The sequence below is a fragment of the Eubalaena glacialis genome, chromosome 16 (genome assembly GCF_028564815.1).
Source record: "Eubalaena glacialis isolate mEubGla1 chromosome 16, mEubGla1.1.hap2.+ XY, whole genome shotgun sequence".
NCBI classification, from domain to species: domain Eukaryota; kingdom Metazoa; phylum Chordata; class Mammalia; order Artiodactyla; family Balaenidae; genus Eubalaena; species Eubalaena glacialis.
Window position 1 is genome coordinate 81345796 of NC_083731.1, and position 16264 is coordinate 81362059.

The 16264-nt window shown below is 33.9% G+C and overlaps 1 protein-coding gene across 6 annotated transcripts in view; it reads right to left on the minus strand.

Moving 5' to 3' along the window:
- PDS5B (PDS5 cohesin associated factor B) overlaps positions 1-16264 on the minus strand; it is a 193750-nt gene that overhangs the window by 112707 nt on the left and 64779 nt on the right. For 5 of the 6 annotated variants that reach the window (XM_061171207.1, XM_061171206.1, XM_061171205.1 and 2 more), the window contains exons 2-3: positions 4868-5008; positions 1858-2061 (exon numbers count right to left, since the gene is read on the minus strand). In XM_061171207.1, the coding sequence (XP_061027190.1) occupies positions 1858-2061; positions 4868-4975 (312 nt within the window). In that variant the 5' untranslated portion in view covers positions 4976-5008. The remainder of the gene's footprint in view (positions 1-1857; positions 2062-4867; positions 5009-16264) is intronic. The other variant, XM_061171203.1, reaches the window with a different exon arrangement.

The window sequence follows — 16264 nt, forward strand, 5'->3', positions numbered from 1 at the left end:
TAAAGGAAAACGGTAAATCATTTACTATGATCTTAAAGTAGAGAAAGAAAAACACCTTACTGTAGGTTAAAAAAAACAGACCTGAAAATGGAGTAAACTAAAATTTATGCTGTCATTAGAACAAACAGGCTGTAATGACTGAGAGCTGAACTGATCAGGTTTGCTGGAATAGCACTATATATGGTAATTATATAGCAAGAACATGGTTTAGGAAACTTGAAATTCCAAAATAAAATCACCAAGTGAGAAGACAATAGATTGCAGAAGCTTAGAAATTTTAAGAAGACCCACAGAAGTTAACTCGTCAAGCTTCCTACCTTGTCATTATAACTACTTGTTTTTCCCTACCATTTATCAATCTATCCCCATCTCTTGCTTTTGGTTTTTTACTGCACAGCCCTTTATACCTGGGTAAAGATAAGTTCAATATCACTTAGAGTCAAATTTTTATGAAGACAGTTTTTGAAAAATTTGGAAAAGGTTAAAATTATTAAAGTTAATTCTACAAAGGAAGCATGCTAATCAATCAAAAAGAAAAAAGAAAAAAATGTTTCCCTTGTAAGTAAAACGATAAACAAGCATTTCTTAAAAGGGAAGAAATAGAATATGCAGATTACTGAGTAGCTTTTCAAGAAAAATACTATCACAAGTACATCCTTCAAAAATGGTTACTTTAAAAAAAGAAAATTACTTTGCTAGTAGTACTGTATAAAATATGTTCTCCATGAGCGAACCCTTTCTGGTTTGACTAAGAGAGAACAACTGCTGTACTGACTCTACTTGGAGGTGGAAAGACAATATTCATTGATCATCTCTCTAACAAGCACTGACCTAAACATGAAGCTGGGTATATAAAAAGGGTTTTCTGATGGCAATAACAATCACTGCAGTTTTTAAGAAGCAACTCCCTGAGTTCAAGAACCGAGTCTGGGTTGTTTTTCACCAAGGTAAACCCAGTTCCTGACATATAACTAACATCAATATTTGTTAAATAAAATAAACCTAAATTGTCTTTTTGTTCCATACTGGGTAATCTTCCTAGGGACTCATTTCCTAACCAACAGTTTCCACAATTATCTTTTATTATTGTTGGCTTTTCTAATTTTCTTCTAACTTGCCTTATTCAATAAATTTTTGCACAGCTCTACTTATTTTCATGCTTTCTACCCACTGGATTAATCATGCTATTCCCCTTCTTTTCTCATCTTTTAAAAATTTCATTCACATGCCTTTACTTACAACTACCATAACCAAGTACTAAGTGTGCTTTCTACCCTTCATTAAAATTTTGTTCATTGTATTTTCTTCAAAACAATTCACATCACACCTTACATTAAGTGAATTAGGATTCATATGTTATAAATTCAGATTTACACTAGATACTGTGTTTTAAATAATGAACATGGTCTTCAATATGAATTTTTAAAAAGGAAAAGGAAGTGTCCCCAACTGATAGTGAAATACCACTAATGATGACATAATATAAAAAGTATAGGGAATTCCCTAGTGGGCCAGTGGTTAAGACTCGGCGCTTTCACCACTGTGGCCCAGGTTCAGTCCCTGGTCAGGGAACTAAGATCCCATAAGCTGTGTGGCGTGGCCAAAAAAAAAAAAAAAAGTATAGAAAACACTTTACTAATCAACTTCTTATTCTGAAGATCAGAAATTGTTTTACAAAATTAAATACTAATGGGAGGGAGGAAATTCTACAGAAAACAGAAGTACAATAGTTTAACAAAAGACTGCTGCAGCTAATGTCAAAGAATCCAAAGAAATAATCTAAATACTTCGATTCCCATTTTAGTCAGAAAGATAAAGTATCAGTCAATCTTGGCAGTTCTTTTAATCAGTACTTGCCTTTAATTTATCAGGGGATGTGTAAGGAGCTTCAGGAGCATAAATCCTAAAAATATCAGCAAGGCAGCAGGCTACCAGTAATCGAACATCTTTATCAGGATGCTTGAGGAAAAAATCTGAAGCAAGATGTAAAGCTAGGTTTAAATAGAGCTCCTTTTCTTCTTCAGAGTCCTGGTCCATATCCATGAAAGTTTTCACAACCATCTATATAAAAACAAAATAATCAAATAATGAAATCCTCCATGTAAAAATATATTCATTTGAAATAAAAGCCATATTAATTACAAAGGTTAACTTCCAATAAATACACTTTCATGTTTCCCCTAAAAGTATCTATCTGAGAGAACAAGACCTTTCTGAACTATAGGGTAAATACAACTTTTCTTTAAAAGACTAAATAAAATACTTTTCATTTACCCATCACACCTGCTAACCAGATTTTAAAAGTTTAGAAGTAGCTTAACATAGTACTTCCAGTCTCACTTTTACAACACTGAGCTAAAAAAGAATATATAAACAGATTCAGAAAAGGATGACAAAGATGCATCCCTAAACATTAAAAAGCTACCATGAAGTAACTACTGTAGCATCCAATTAAATATTTCTTGTACCACAGTTAAAGAGAATATGATATGGTCATTTCATTAGTAGGACTCAATGGCATGTATGGAGTGAGCAGAAGAAAGCAAACATTTACATAAAAGAAGTGGGATGGAAACAACAATGGTGAAAAATCATATAGTTTGAATTCTGTGAACAGCTTTCTATAATTGTACTATCAGCAGTCACAAGGAAGCCTCAGTGTGTACTATTCCTACTTCACATAAGACCTGACAAAATTGCTGAACTCGTCAGGGACATTTAAACACAACTCTAATGCAAAGGTGACCATCTGGCATCCACTAGGTGGCACTACAAATACTAATCAACAAATAGGGCTGGACTTGGTCTTTGAGACATACTGCGTGGATTTCCTGCTACACTCTGCTGTAGAGTTAGACTTCTGAGTAATGAATTGTCCAACGTATTACTGAATTCTCAGAGCAGCTGTGGGTAACAGTGTTCGTCACAGAGCAGACCCTCAGTTCTACTACACCAGAGGCCAGAACCATCAGTAGACTAATCTTTCCAGTCTGACACTACAATTAGTTTAAGGGTACAATGTCCAGGGCTACTCTCCTAACTTTTTAATTTTATTACTTTTAAGATATATGCTTTGATGGCTTTGATGGATTATGAAAAAAGACAAAAAAAAAAAAAAGAGCTATATGCAAGGAACTCTTTCTTTCCCTGGAATCGCTTCACAAGAGTGAGAGATTAAGTATATTTTGAATAAAATGTTATAAGAAATTCTATAAATTACATAAACAATGACACTTTACATATTAACAAGTTTTTATAACTTATAAAACTTATACCTGTACTTGTACATATCAAAAATTACCATCATCCCACATTAAATCCTTCCTATATTTCTCCAAGACGGTTGCTAAAAACAGTGGGAAGTGTAAATCAAGAAAAAAAAAAGAAGAAAAGTAACCAGATTATTGCTTAGCAGAAATATCTACAAAATAATGAAAGCTTACTACAAGCACTAAATGTAAGTAAGCACTGTGGAAATCATTCCACCAAAACTATCAATAAAGTTTATTCAAGGGCCAGATAATGGGAATTCCTCAATACTGTGACCAACTCAAATGGTGTTATAAAACTCACGAATAACTCATATATGAGTCCTCTAAATTAAAAAAGATGTCTGAGAAAATAACATCCATAAAAGACACTAAATGCTAAAAGCTTGTAAGTATAGTCTCTGTCTGTGTTTAATGTTCATTTCTTAGCAAACAATAAGGATGATATCATTGCTGAAATATAAACAAATCTGAGGAAATAAATATTCTTTCTCTAAAAACTTAATAAGTCAAGAAAATCTAAATACATAGAAATGAAAAATGTCGTATCTAGAGTTTGTAGCTTAACCATTTTTAATAAAATATACACAATTCCCAACTAGATAAACTATCCACATATTGGTAAATTTAATCTGCTCAAAAATGTCTTTTGCTTTGAACAATAAACACCTTATATCTGACATTCTAATACTTTATGCACAGGATATAATACTAAGACTTTATGTGAAACTTATAATAGTATTAGGGTCTTTTTCCTCTAATAAATAAACCATGCAGCAATAAAGTAGTACTTCAAGGCTCCTGGGCCTTCAATGATTAATTAAGGCAAGTCTTTTACACTTGAAATACAGATAAATATTGATACTAATATAACAAGCAACATGTCTAGGTAGATACAACATTGAACTGAAAAAAATGCTCAAAAATAAAGACCATCTGAACTAATCAGCTTAACAATTTTCTTGGCCACTCTGCTCTTTTAACCATTATAATCACGGAGACTATCACTGCCTCGAAGACAAAGATGAAACATTATTCAAACAAATATGAAGAGACTCTAACCATACAGTGACTGCCTCACGAATGGAAGTTCACCATCAATCTTGACTCACTGCTGCACATCAGAAGCAGAGAGCTAAAAGTAAAGCTCTTTAACCTACTTTCAAAATACAGGAAAGTAAAATACAGCCATAGTATTCAGAAGAATTAAAATTTCTTTTCTCAAATTAAAATGGTTGCTTTTATAAAATAAATGAGATATAGGAGAAGGAGACAACTTTCTACAGATAATAATGAGTATAAGCGTATTGTGGATTTGTTCTTTATACCCAAGTAGAGGCAGCCCTAGAAAATCTAAGCTTCACCTTTCTAACTGCGCTCCCATTAACAATAGCTAAGGAAACCCTACAGTTCTTTATCTACTCCACTCTCTTAGCTCCTAATTACAGCTAATTAGTTTGGCCATGAGACATTTTCTGCTTTGATTTACTTGAAGTTGCCCTAACAAGATACAGCTCTATGTGATTTCCACAGGTGTCCTCCCACAACTCTGCTTATCCTAAACGGATGTCCAAAGGACATAACCCAATTTTACTCACCTTTAACCGTCTCACCATTTCCTCTTTAGATATCTTATCTGAGATTTCCTTGACACCAGGAGGATAGGTAATTTTTCCATCATTGGTCCTTGTCTTTGAATGAGCCATGATGGAAATATTTTTACCCCTAAAACGAGAAAACTATTAGATGCAAACCAAAAAATAAGTATTAACAACATTCATAATAAACATGGTAAGGAGTCTCTCCCTACAAAAAATTATAACTACTTCCTAATTTATAGTAATTCACTTATCTAATTAATGAAAATCATTTTACTGAATATTTCCCCAATTTTTAAAATTTTATTTTTACTTTCATTTCCATTAGTGGCAAGCTAGGTTATTTGCACTGACCCTCCAACAAAAAAACTGTAAGTGATTTTATTTATTTATTTACTTACTTATTTACATATATATAAAATACACACAGCATTTTTTTTAATAGCACCACAAATTACTTGGGCCAAAATCTAAGAGAATTCAGGAACCCAGAGAACTAAATGGAACTTTATATCCACTTACACCCTGAAGGCATCTGCCAACCCTGACAAATCTAGAGTTCAGTTTTGGTGATCTTATGGAAAAAGGACAGAGTCCTGTCAAGGAAGAACATCAGAGACCCTCCTGACATTAATGTAGAATACTACCTCAACCCAAAAAAGATAATACCTGCAAAGGAGAGAATTAAACCAAGTCAACATGTGCCCATGCTGCCATTACCACCCACAAGGGACAGCGGAGAAGGCTGCCTTGGTATTAAGCAAAGTAATAGCAGATACAAGGGAGGAACAGCTAATTAGTTTCGGCCATAAGCCTACACATTTGCTGAGGTTCACACTGCCTACATAGTCCAGAGAACCTCAACACAAGAACTCAGTGACCCCCAACTGGTAGCACCCCCAAGCACCTAATATAAGTACATTCAAGCCCTCCTAGAGGAGGGAACCTTCATCCTGCACTTCAAACAATCCCCATATGATGTTTCTAGGACAATGAGCATTATCAAGTCAAAAACAACCAAGCATCTAAGCAAGCAAGGCACAATGAGCAAGAACCAACAGAAATACCAGACCCCCCCAAAACTTCAAATATTACAATCATCAAACGGATTAGAAAACTACTATACAGTTGGTCCTTGAACAACATCGGTTTGAACTGCATGGGTCCACTTATACACAAAGCTTTTTCAATAAATACTACAATACTACACAGTCTATGGTTGGTTGAATCCGTGGATGTTTATAACAGTGGATATAAAGGGTCAAGTAATAAAGTTATACATGGATTTTGAACTGCGGTTGGGGGAGGGTCAGCACTCCTAACCTCCATTTGTTCAAGGGTCAAATGCATTTATAATTTGAAAGAAATAAAAGATAAGTTTAAAAATCTACAAGGAATAAAAAATTATACAGTAAATTAAAAGATATGAACTAAAAAGACCTACTAAAAATGAAAAAATACAAAAATTGAAAGTAAAAACTTAATGGATGAGTTTATTAGCAGATTAAGAAAAGCTATGAGACTTGATGAACTACAAAAGATGTCCGAAGAAATTATCCAAAAATACCGAACAGAGAAACATAAAAATGCAATACACAAAAGAAAAAGTAAAACAGTTAAACTTATGATTCATGGGAGTACCAGAAGAAGAGGAATAAGGCAGAGGCCTCTCTATGAGGTGAATATCATAAATACCAATTCACAAATTCAAGAAGCCAAACAGAATTAAGTTCAAAATAATAATTCCAAAAAAACAAACAAAACCTTATAGCAGACATATTACCTTCAAAGGAACAGTATTTAAACTAATAGTGACTTCTCACTAGCAACAATATAAACCAGTAGACAGCAAAATGTCACCTGCAATGTGGTTAAAAAATATAATTGCAAAGCTGAAGTTTACATCCAAGGAATATAATTTTTAGGAATACAGTGAAATAAGGACAAATGGGCCAAACAAAACTTGAAATGTATAATAAGTTACTATACATAGTATTTACAACAATATTTAACATATATCAGTATATTATAATATGGTATATATGGTGTACATGATCACATTAAAAGATCAAGATTTTTAAACTTCAATATAGAGAGCTTACAAAAAAAATTTTAAATAATGATATGAGATACTGAAGGTAAAAGGTTGGAAAAAAAGGATGCAAACACTAAACAAAATAAAGCACTTACGCTAAACATAAATTAACAAGCATAAATAAGTAGGCCCCAAGATACACTCCTTGGTATTTACTCAATGGAAACACATACCTGCGTCCACTACAAGACATATAAATGTTCATAGCAATACCGTTCACACTAGTCAAAACAGAAAACAAAAATACCTATCCACAGTGGAATGAAGATATATTGTAGTATAGTCATACAATGAAATACAACACAGTTATGAGAGTGAATAAGCTACTACTTCACACAATATGGATTAACATTACAAAGAAAGTTAGGTGAAAGAAACCAGATATAAAACACTATACATAAAATATGACTACATTTCCAGAAGAATTCAAAAATAAGGAAACCTAGCCAATGATGTTAAAAGTCAGAAGAGTGAATTCCTTTGGTGGGAGATGTAACTGAAAGAGGAGTAAGAGAATATATCTTGGGTACAGGTAATGTTCTACTTATATATCTGGATGCGGGTCACACTATTGTTTTCACTTTGTATAAAGTCACAGAGATAACCATTTATAATTTTTACACTTTTCTGAATTATGCTATACTTCAACAACAAAAAAGAAAAGCTCCAAACATTTAAAAATTTAAAGTGCTTTCTAAGAATCAATGGATCAGGGGTAAAGAAAAAAAAAAAAAAAGCATAAGATCAACAAAGTAAAAAATCACAGGCCAATCTTACAATTTTTGACATAAAAACATTTAAAAATTTAGACAAACTGGAGAAAATCTATACCTTACCAAAATTTACTCAAGAAGCAAAAATGCCACTTAGAAAGAAAACCAATAATCGATAAATCTTTCCACAAGGACAAATATCCAAGTCTACATGACTTTACTAATGAGTTCTATCAAATAACTGAGGAAGAAATAATTCCAGTGTCATATAAATATTTCCAAGGACTAGAAAACAAGGGAATCCTTCCCAACTAATTTTATGTAACTAACTAGCATAACCATGATACCAAAACCCAATGAGAAAAATAAAAGAAAGGAAAAAAAGTCACAGACCAATCTTTTCTGTGTTTACAGATACAGTATTTTTAAATAAAATACTGAGAAAACAAATGTAGCTACATATAAAAGACTGGGTTTAATCCAAGGAATGCAAGGTTGAATTCACCATATTAACAGATTAAAAAAGAAAAACCATGTGATAATGTCAAAAATGAAGAGACAATGATAAGAATTCAACATCAATTCTTGACTATAAAACAAAATAGAACAAAAAGCTCAACAAACTAAAATTTATATGAAAGTTTCCTTTATCTGAGAAAGGTAGGGTGCTATAAACACCCTACAGCATAAATCACATTTATTGATGATCTTCTGAAAGTGTTTTACTTGTTTTCAGGACCTGCAAAAACATACCTGCTATCATGACTTCTATTTGACACTGCAATAGAGATGCTAGTCAACACAGGAAGAAAAAGGTATCAAGTATAAAGATAAAAAGTAAGGAACAAAACAGTCATTACTTGCAGATTACATGATTATGTATACAGAAACTCCAAAGATTTATAGATAAAACATCAGAATTAATAAAATTGAGTTTAACAAGGTTGTAGAGTAGAAAAATCAATATGCAAACATCAATTACTATAGCTAACAAAATACCTCACAGCAAAAGACTGAATAATTCCTCTCAAAATCAGAAACAAGACAAGGATGTCTGCTGTCACCACTCTTATTCAACATAATACTGGAAGCCCTAGCCAGCACAATATGGCAAGGAAAAGAAAATAAAGGCATACAGATTGGAAAGGGAGAACTAAAATCATCCTTACTTCCAAATGACACGACTGTCTATACAAACAATTCCAGAGGAATCTTAAAAAAAAACTAGTTCATCAAGATTACAGAATATATTGGACTTCCCTGGTGGCGCAGTGGTTAAGAATCCACCTGTCAATGCAGGGGACACGGGTTCAAGCCCTGGTCTGGGAAGATCCCACATGCCGCAGAGTAACTAAGCCCGTGTGCCACAACTACTGAGCCTGTGCTCTAGAGCCTGCAAGCCACAACTACTGAGCCCATGTGCCACAACTACTGAAGCCTGCGCACCTAGAGCCTGTGCTCCGCAACAAGAGAAGCCACTGCAATGAGAAGCCCACACATTGCAACAAAGAGTAGCCCCCGCTCGCTGCAATTAGAGAAAGCCCATGCACAGCAACGAAGACCCAACAGTCAAAAATAAACTAATTAAAAAAAAAAAGATTACAGGATATAAAGATCAACATAAAAAATCAATTTTATTTCTATATACTACCAAGAAACAGAAACCAAAGTTAAAAGCACAATACTACTTTCAATCACTACCCCCCCATTAATAAAACGTTTTAGTGCAAACCTAACAAAACATATACAGAAAAAAAACAAAACAAACATATACAGGATTGGTATGCTGAAAATTACAAACCACTGATGAAAAAAACCCACATAAGATCTAAATGAATGGAGAGATATACTATGTTCATGGACTGAAAGACTCAAGATTCTTCCCCAAATTGATCTATAGGTTTAGGGATTCTAACAACATCCCAGCAAGATTTTTCATAAATAGAAACAAGTTTATTCCAAAGTTTACCTAGAAAGACAAAGGAACCAGAAGAGGTGAGCTAATTTTAGAATGAAGTGGGAGGAACTCATTCCACCAAACTTTAAAATTTCCTATATAGCCAGAGTAAACAAGACAATGTGAATTTGGCAGAAAAACAGACACACAGATCAATGGAACAGAACAGACAACCCAGAAAGAGATCCACACAAGCACGTCCAACTGATTTTTTTTTTACAAAGATGCAAAAACAACTGAATGGAGCAATAATAGACTTTTCCACATATAGTGCTGGAGCAACTGAATGTAAAGACTAAAAAAACAAAATAAAAAAATGACCTAAATACCTCATACTTTTATACAAAAATTTTAAATAGATCATGAACTTAAATATAAACTGTAAAGCAAACAAAAAACTTTTAGAGAAAAACAGAGAAGAAAATCTTCAGTACTGAAGCCAGGGAAAGAGTTTTTAGAAATGACACCTAAAAGCAAGATCCATAAAATTAAAAATTGATATATTGGACTTCAAAAATTAAAATCTTTTACTCTGTGAAAAACTGTTGAGAATGAAAAGATATGCTACAGAATGGGAAGAAATATTGCAAATACATACATGACAAAGGACTTATATCTAGAACTCTCAAAAGGATACTATAAAAAACCAAACAACCCAATTACAGGATGGGCAAAAGCCATGAACAGACATCTGAATAGGATATACAGATAGCAAATAAGCACATGAAAAGATATTCAACATCATTAATCATTAGGGAAATGCAAATTAAAACCACAATGAAATATCATTATACACTATTAGAACAGCTAAAATAAAAAATAGTGATAATATCAAACATAGGCAAAGAAGCAAAGAAAATGGATCTATCACACATTGCTGGTAGAAATGTAAAATAGTACAGCCATACTTGAAAACAGTCTGGCAGTTTTTCATAAAACTAAACATGTATTTACCATACAAACCAGAAACTGCACTCTTCGGCATTTATCCCAGATAAATGAAAGCTTCTATTCAAACAAATCTGTACAAGAATGTTTATAGCAGCTTTGTTCATATACCTTAAAACTAGAAGTAATCAAAATGCCCATCAATGGGTGAATGGTTAAACAAACTGATAGATCTGCATAATGAAATACTACTTGGCAATAAAAAAAAAAAAACTGTTTTACTGATAAATGCAATAACTTATCACTGAAAGAGCCAATCTCAAAAGGTTATATACTGTTATGCACCCATTTATTTAACATCCTCAAAAATGACAAAACTATGGACACTGAGGACAGATTAGTGGTTGCCAAGGAGCATGGATGAGCATGACAAGTAGCACAAGGGAATTCCTTTACAGTTCTGTATGTTGACTGTAGTGGTGGTGAAATGAATCTATACATGGGATCAAACTACACAAAACTACACATACACATACAGGGAGAGAGAAACAGCGAGAGCAAGAGCGAGCGAGCATGCAAAAAAGTGAGAAAACTAAGGTCTGTAATCTAATCAACAACACCATGCTAATGTTAATTTCCTAATTTGATATTGTGCTACAAGTTACATAAGATGTCACCACTGGCAGAAGATGGATGAAGGGTTCACAAGACTCTAGGTAGTATTTTTGCAACTTTATGTCCATAATTATTTCAAAATAAAAAGGTTTTAAATGCACAACAATCAATTATATTTATATAATAGCAACCAAAAACTTTAAAAATACAATTCACATTGAAATGCATAAACTACCCAGGAATTAATCTAACGAAAGATGTGTTTTACAGAGAAAAATCATAAAGCTTTATTGGTAGAAGTTAAAGAAAATTTAAATAAATAAAGAGATATCTTGTTCACAGAAGTCTCAAATATTATAAAGACAGCAAATCTTCCCACACTGATTATGGAGTCACTACAGTCCCAATCAAGCCCAGGTTTTGATATTTAAAGAAAGATGACAAGTTTAATTTTTTAAACTCGTAAATTTACATGACATGTAAATTCAAAAGGCCAAGAATAACAAGATATAGAATACTTAAGAAAAACACAGTGAATGGACTTTTCTACCAGATATCAAATCCCTTTAGAAAGCTAAAGTAATTTAGATGGTGTGGTATTGGAGCAGAAAAAGATCAATGGGAAATATTAGCCCAGAAACAGACCCACACAATGTGAAATGTAATATATGAATACAGTGGCATGGCACATCAGTGAGAAAAGGAGAAAACAAAATTAGAAGTTCTAAATATTGCTCAATATTTTAACAATATTATGTCTTCCAACCCATAAACACTGGATGTCTTTCCATTTATCTGTCTTCTTTTATTTCTTTCACCAATGTACTGTAGTTTCCAGTATATGTCTCTTACCTCCTTGTTAATTTCTAAGTAATTTGTTTTTTTTGATGCTATTATGAAGGGATTGCTTTGTAAATTTCTTTTTCATATAGTTCATTGTTAGTACATAGAAATATAACTGATTTGTTCATTTTGTATCCTGCAACTTTACTGAATTTGTTTATTAGTTCTAGGAGTTGTAATAGGGTCTTTAGAATTTTCTACATATAAGATCTTGTCATCTGCAAACAGATTAAATTTTACTTCCTCCTTTCCAACATGCATGCCCTTTACAGTCAGCCCTTCATACACGAGTTCCACATCCTCACAGTCAACCAACCGCAGATTTAAAATATTCCCAAAAACATTCCAGAAAGTTCCAAATGGCAAAATTTGAATTTGCCACATACAGGCAACTATTTATGTTGAATTTATGCTGTATTAGGTATAAGTAATCTAGAGATGATTTAAAACATACGGGAAAATCTGGTTATATGAAAATACTACACCATTTTATACAAGGGAATTAAGCATCCTTGGATTTTGGCATCCAAGGGGGATCCTGGAACCAATCCCTGATGGATACCGAGGGATGACTGTATTTCTTTTTCTTGCCTACTTGCTCTGGCTAGGGCTGCTAGTACTATAGTGAATAGAAGTGGCAAGAGTGGATATCCTTGTCCTGTTCCTGATTTAAGAGGAAAAGTTTTCCATTTTTCACCACTGAGAAATGCAAATCAAAACCACAATGAGGTATCACTTCACACCTGTTAGGATAGCCAAAAAAAACCACGAACAAAAGATAAAAAAAGTTTTGGCAAGGATGTGGAGAAATGGGAACCCTTGTACATTGTTGGTGGGAATGTAAAATGATGCAACCAGTATGGAAGAACAGTATGGAGGTTCCTTGAAAAATTAAAAATAGAACTATTATATGATCCACCAATCCTAATCCTGGTTATATAGCCAAAAGAATAGAAATAAGGATGTCTAAGAGATAACTGCACACCCATGTTCACTGCAGCATTATTCACAACAGCCAAAATATGGAAACAACCTAAATGTTCAACAGATGAATGAATAAAGAAAAAGTGGTGTATACATACAATAGAATATTATTCAGCCTTTAAAAACAAAGAAAATCCTACTATTTGCAACAACATGGATGGACCTGGAAGACATGCTGAGTGAGTTAAGTCAGACACAGGACAAATACTGCATGATTCCATTTACATGAAGTATCTAAAATAGGCAAACTTATACAAGCAGAAAATAGAATAGTGGTTGCCAGGGGATGCGAAGAGGGGGAAATGGGGAGTTGTTATTCAACAGATATAAAGTTACAGTTATGCAAGATGATTCAGATCTAGAGATGTGCTGTACAACACAGCACCTATAGTTAACAAGACGGTATTATGCACTTAAAAATTTGTTAAGAGGGTAGATCTCATGTTAAGTCTTCTTACCCCTTCCACACCCCCCAAAAAAGGCAAAAGGACACAAGGAAACTTTTAGAAGTGATGGCTGTGTTTATTACCTTGACTGTGGTAACAGTACCATAGGCGTATACATATTATGCATATGGCTGTATGTCCAAATTATGTGTATGTCCAAGTTGCATACATTAACTATGTGCAGGTTTTTCTGTGTATCAATTTTACTTCAATAAAGCTGAAGAAAGAGGGGAGGGGAAAAAATGAAGAAAGGAGGAGGGGGGAGAGGAGGAAGAAGAAGAAGAAAAAAAAAAAGAAAGAAAGAAATGGCCAGTGGGCAGTTAGATCTCCAGAGAAATGTCTGAGCTAGAGACAGATTTGGAAATCCTCACTGATAGATAAAACCAGGGGCACATGAGAGCATTCAGGAACGTTTTTATAAAGTGACAAGAGTGATAGGCCAAGGAAGAGATGAAAGAAGACCCATCTTTGAAATGGGAAGAGGAAAAAGAGCTTGCAAAACAATCTGAGAATGATCAAAGAGGTGGGGGGAGGACCCAGAAGGAAGCCCTGTCAGAAAGGAAGGAGCACACCAAGTTTCAAGAAAGGAAGTGGCCAAAAGTACTGGATACTGCAGAGAGCTCAAGATGAAAGCTTAAAAAGAATCCAGTGACAGATTAATTATAAATTGGCATGAGGGATCTTACTGGACTGATAAAAATGTTCTAAAATTCAATTATGGTGATGGTTGCACATCTCAGTAAATTTTATGGTATGTAAATTACTCCTCAGTAAAGTTGTTTAAAATTTTTTAAGTTCTGAGACACTTCCATATCTCCATGGAAAAAAAAATGACATTGTACCCATTATCTCACACCATATACAAAATGAATTCCAGGTCGATTAATGACCTAAATGTTGAAGCAAATGTAAAAGCTTTTAGAATATAATGTAGGAGAACAACTTCATGACTTCAGATTAGGAAAAGCAAGAATCAAGCCCACAGCTGTCTGTGTTCCTTCAACCAAAGAAGATATTCAGCAAATGCGACAAATCATTCCACAGGAAGGTAAATATAAATGTGACAGGATTCCCAGTTTTCCACAGAACCTGGAATAGAAGAAAGTCTCTCTGCCTTACCTCAACAGAAGCAAAAGCTGTTCATCTTCCATAACAACAGATACACGATTGTGACCACAGACCTCAGCTAAATAATGTAGACATGGTGCCTTTGTACAATACACTGATCCATATAGTCAAAACTTTATCAAGTGCCTATTACTTGCATGACTTTTTAGCAGTGACTAGAGGGCAAAATGAGTTAAGATAGATCTCAAAATCTACAAAGGAAATAAACATTCCCCCTAAATAATTAAATCACAATAAATTCTGAAGTTATCAACAGAAATAACAAAAAACGAGCTTGGAAAAAAAAGATTGAAAGAAAACCCACTTCCATATGTAGATGGGGATGAAATATTAATAATATACAGAACAAAAGGACAGAGAAAACAATTTGAATAAATCTCAGAGAAGAAAGTTCAGAATTTGTTACTGGTCTAAAACCATGACAGAAGGAAAAAGTGGAAGGAAGTAAAGGGAGCTAAGAAGGAAAAGATAGGGCCAACAGAGAAGCAGGTTACTCAGTTTGTACTTCAGTTTTATAAGCAATGGTATTGTAAGCAGAGGTTTGAAATACATCTGTGAATATATACAGGCTGTTTCCTCAGAGTAAGATATACTTACTGGCCTCTCTCTACTAAGCAAACTCCATGTACATTAAACTCTCAAGTCTATGTTTAAACTTCCCCTGACCTTTCCAGGCAGAGCTAGGCTCCTTCCCCTACAGCTAGGCAAACTCTGAACATATCATAATTAGCATTTATCACATCATATTTAGTAAACTTATTTCTATGTCTGTTTCTCCTACTAGACTGTAAGCTCCTTTAAGACAAAGAGAGTATATATCATTTTAGGCATCCTTACAGAGCCTAGAACAAAGTAGGTGCTCAGGAAATACTTGCTGAATCAATGACCAGAACTATTTTAAGAGATGGTGGCTCCAACAGGAAGTACAGACTAGACAGAGGAGAAATCAAATACAGTAAAACCAGTTAGGAAATTGCTACAAAGTTCCAGGTAAAAACTAATAAGGTACAGACTGCAGGCAATGACTGGAAAATAAGAAAACTGATGCAAAGACCATGAATGATTATTTGAGAGAAGTAGAAGATGATTACAAGATTCAAAGCCTTTGTTCCTGGAAAGTCAATTACCTAAATATTTACCGAGATTTTACTTGGTGTGATACAGCACTCTAGGCATGAGGAATACAATGGTAAGCAAAACACATACAATATATGCCCTCATTATAGCATAGATAGGGAAAACCAGAGAGAGATCAAGCCTTTGGAAAAATTAAGTTTGGAATACAAGGCAACTGGAGATGTAGCACTGAAGTTCTAGAGAAAAGTCAACGACAGAAAATATTTTAGCACCACGTATAGCTCATGTTTTGTGGGCTTACAAGATCAATAAAAAAAAATGTGTAGGGTGAGCTGAGATACCAAGACTGAACTTTGAACTTTGAGAAATATCTATATTGATGGGGGGGAAGGGAATCAGGAAAGAAAAGAGGGTCAAGAAAGATAGAAAAATGTTTTTTTTTAAACTAGAAAAAAAATGAGGATGAAGAGGTGGTATATAGGGTTAGTTACTTTAGAAATACACATCACTGGTACAAAATAACCTCAGCAAATACTCCCTTGGACTTGGTAAGCTGATCTCTTTAAGAACTTTCTGGAGAATAACAGGAATGAACACCAAATTATAAGGTAAGAGAAAAAAGGAAAGGAGAAAGAGAGAGAAGAAGGGGAG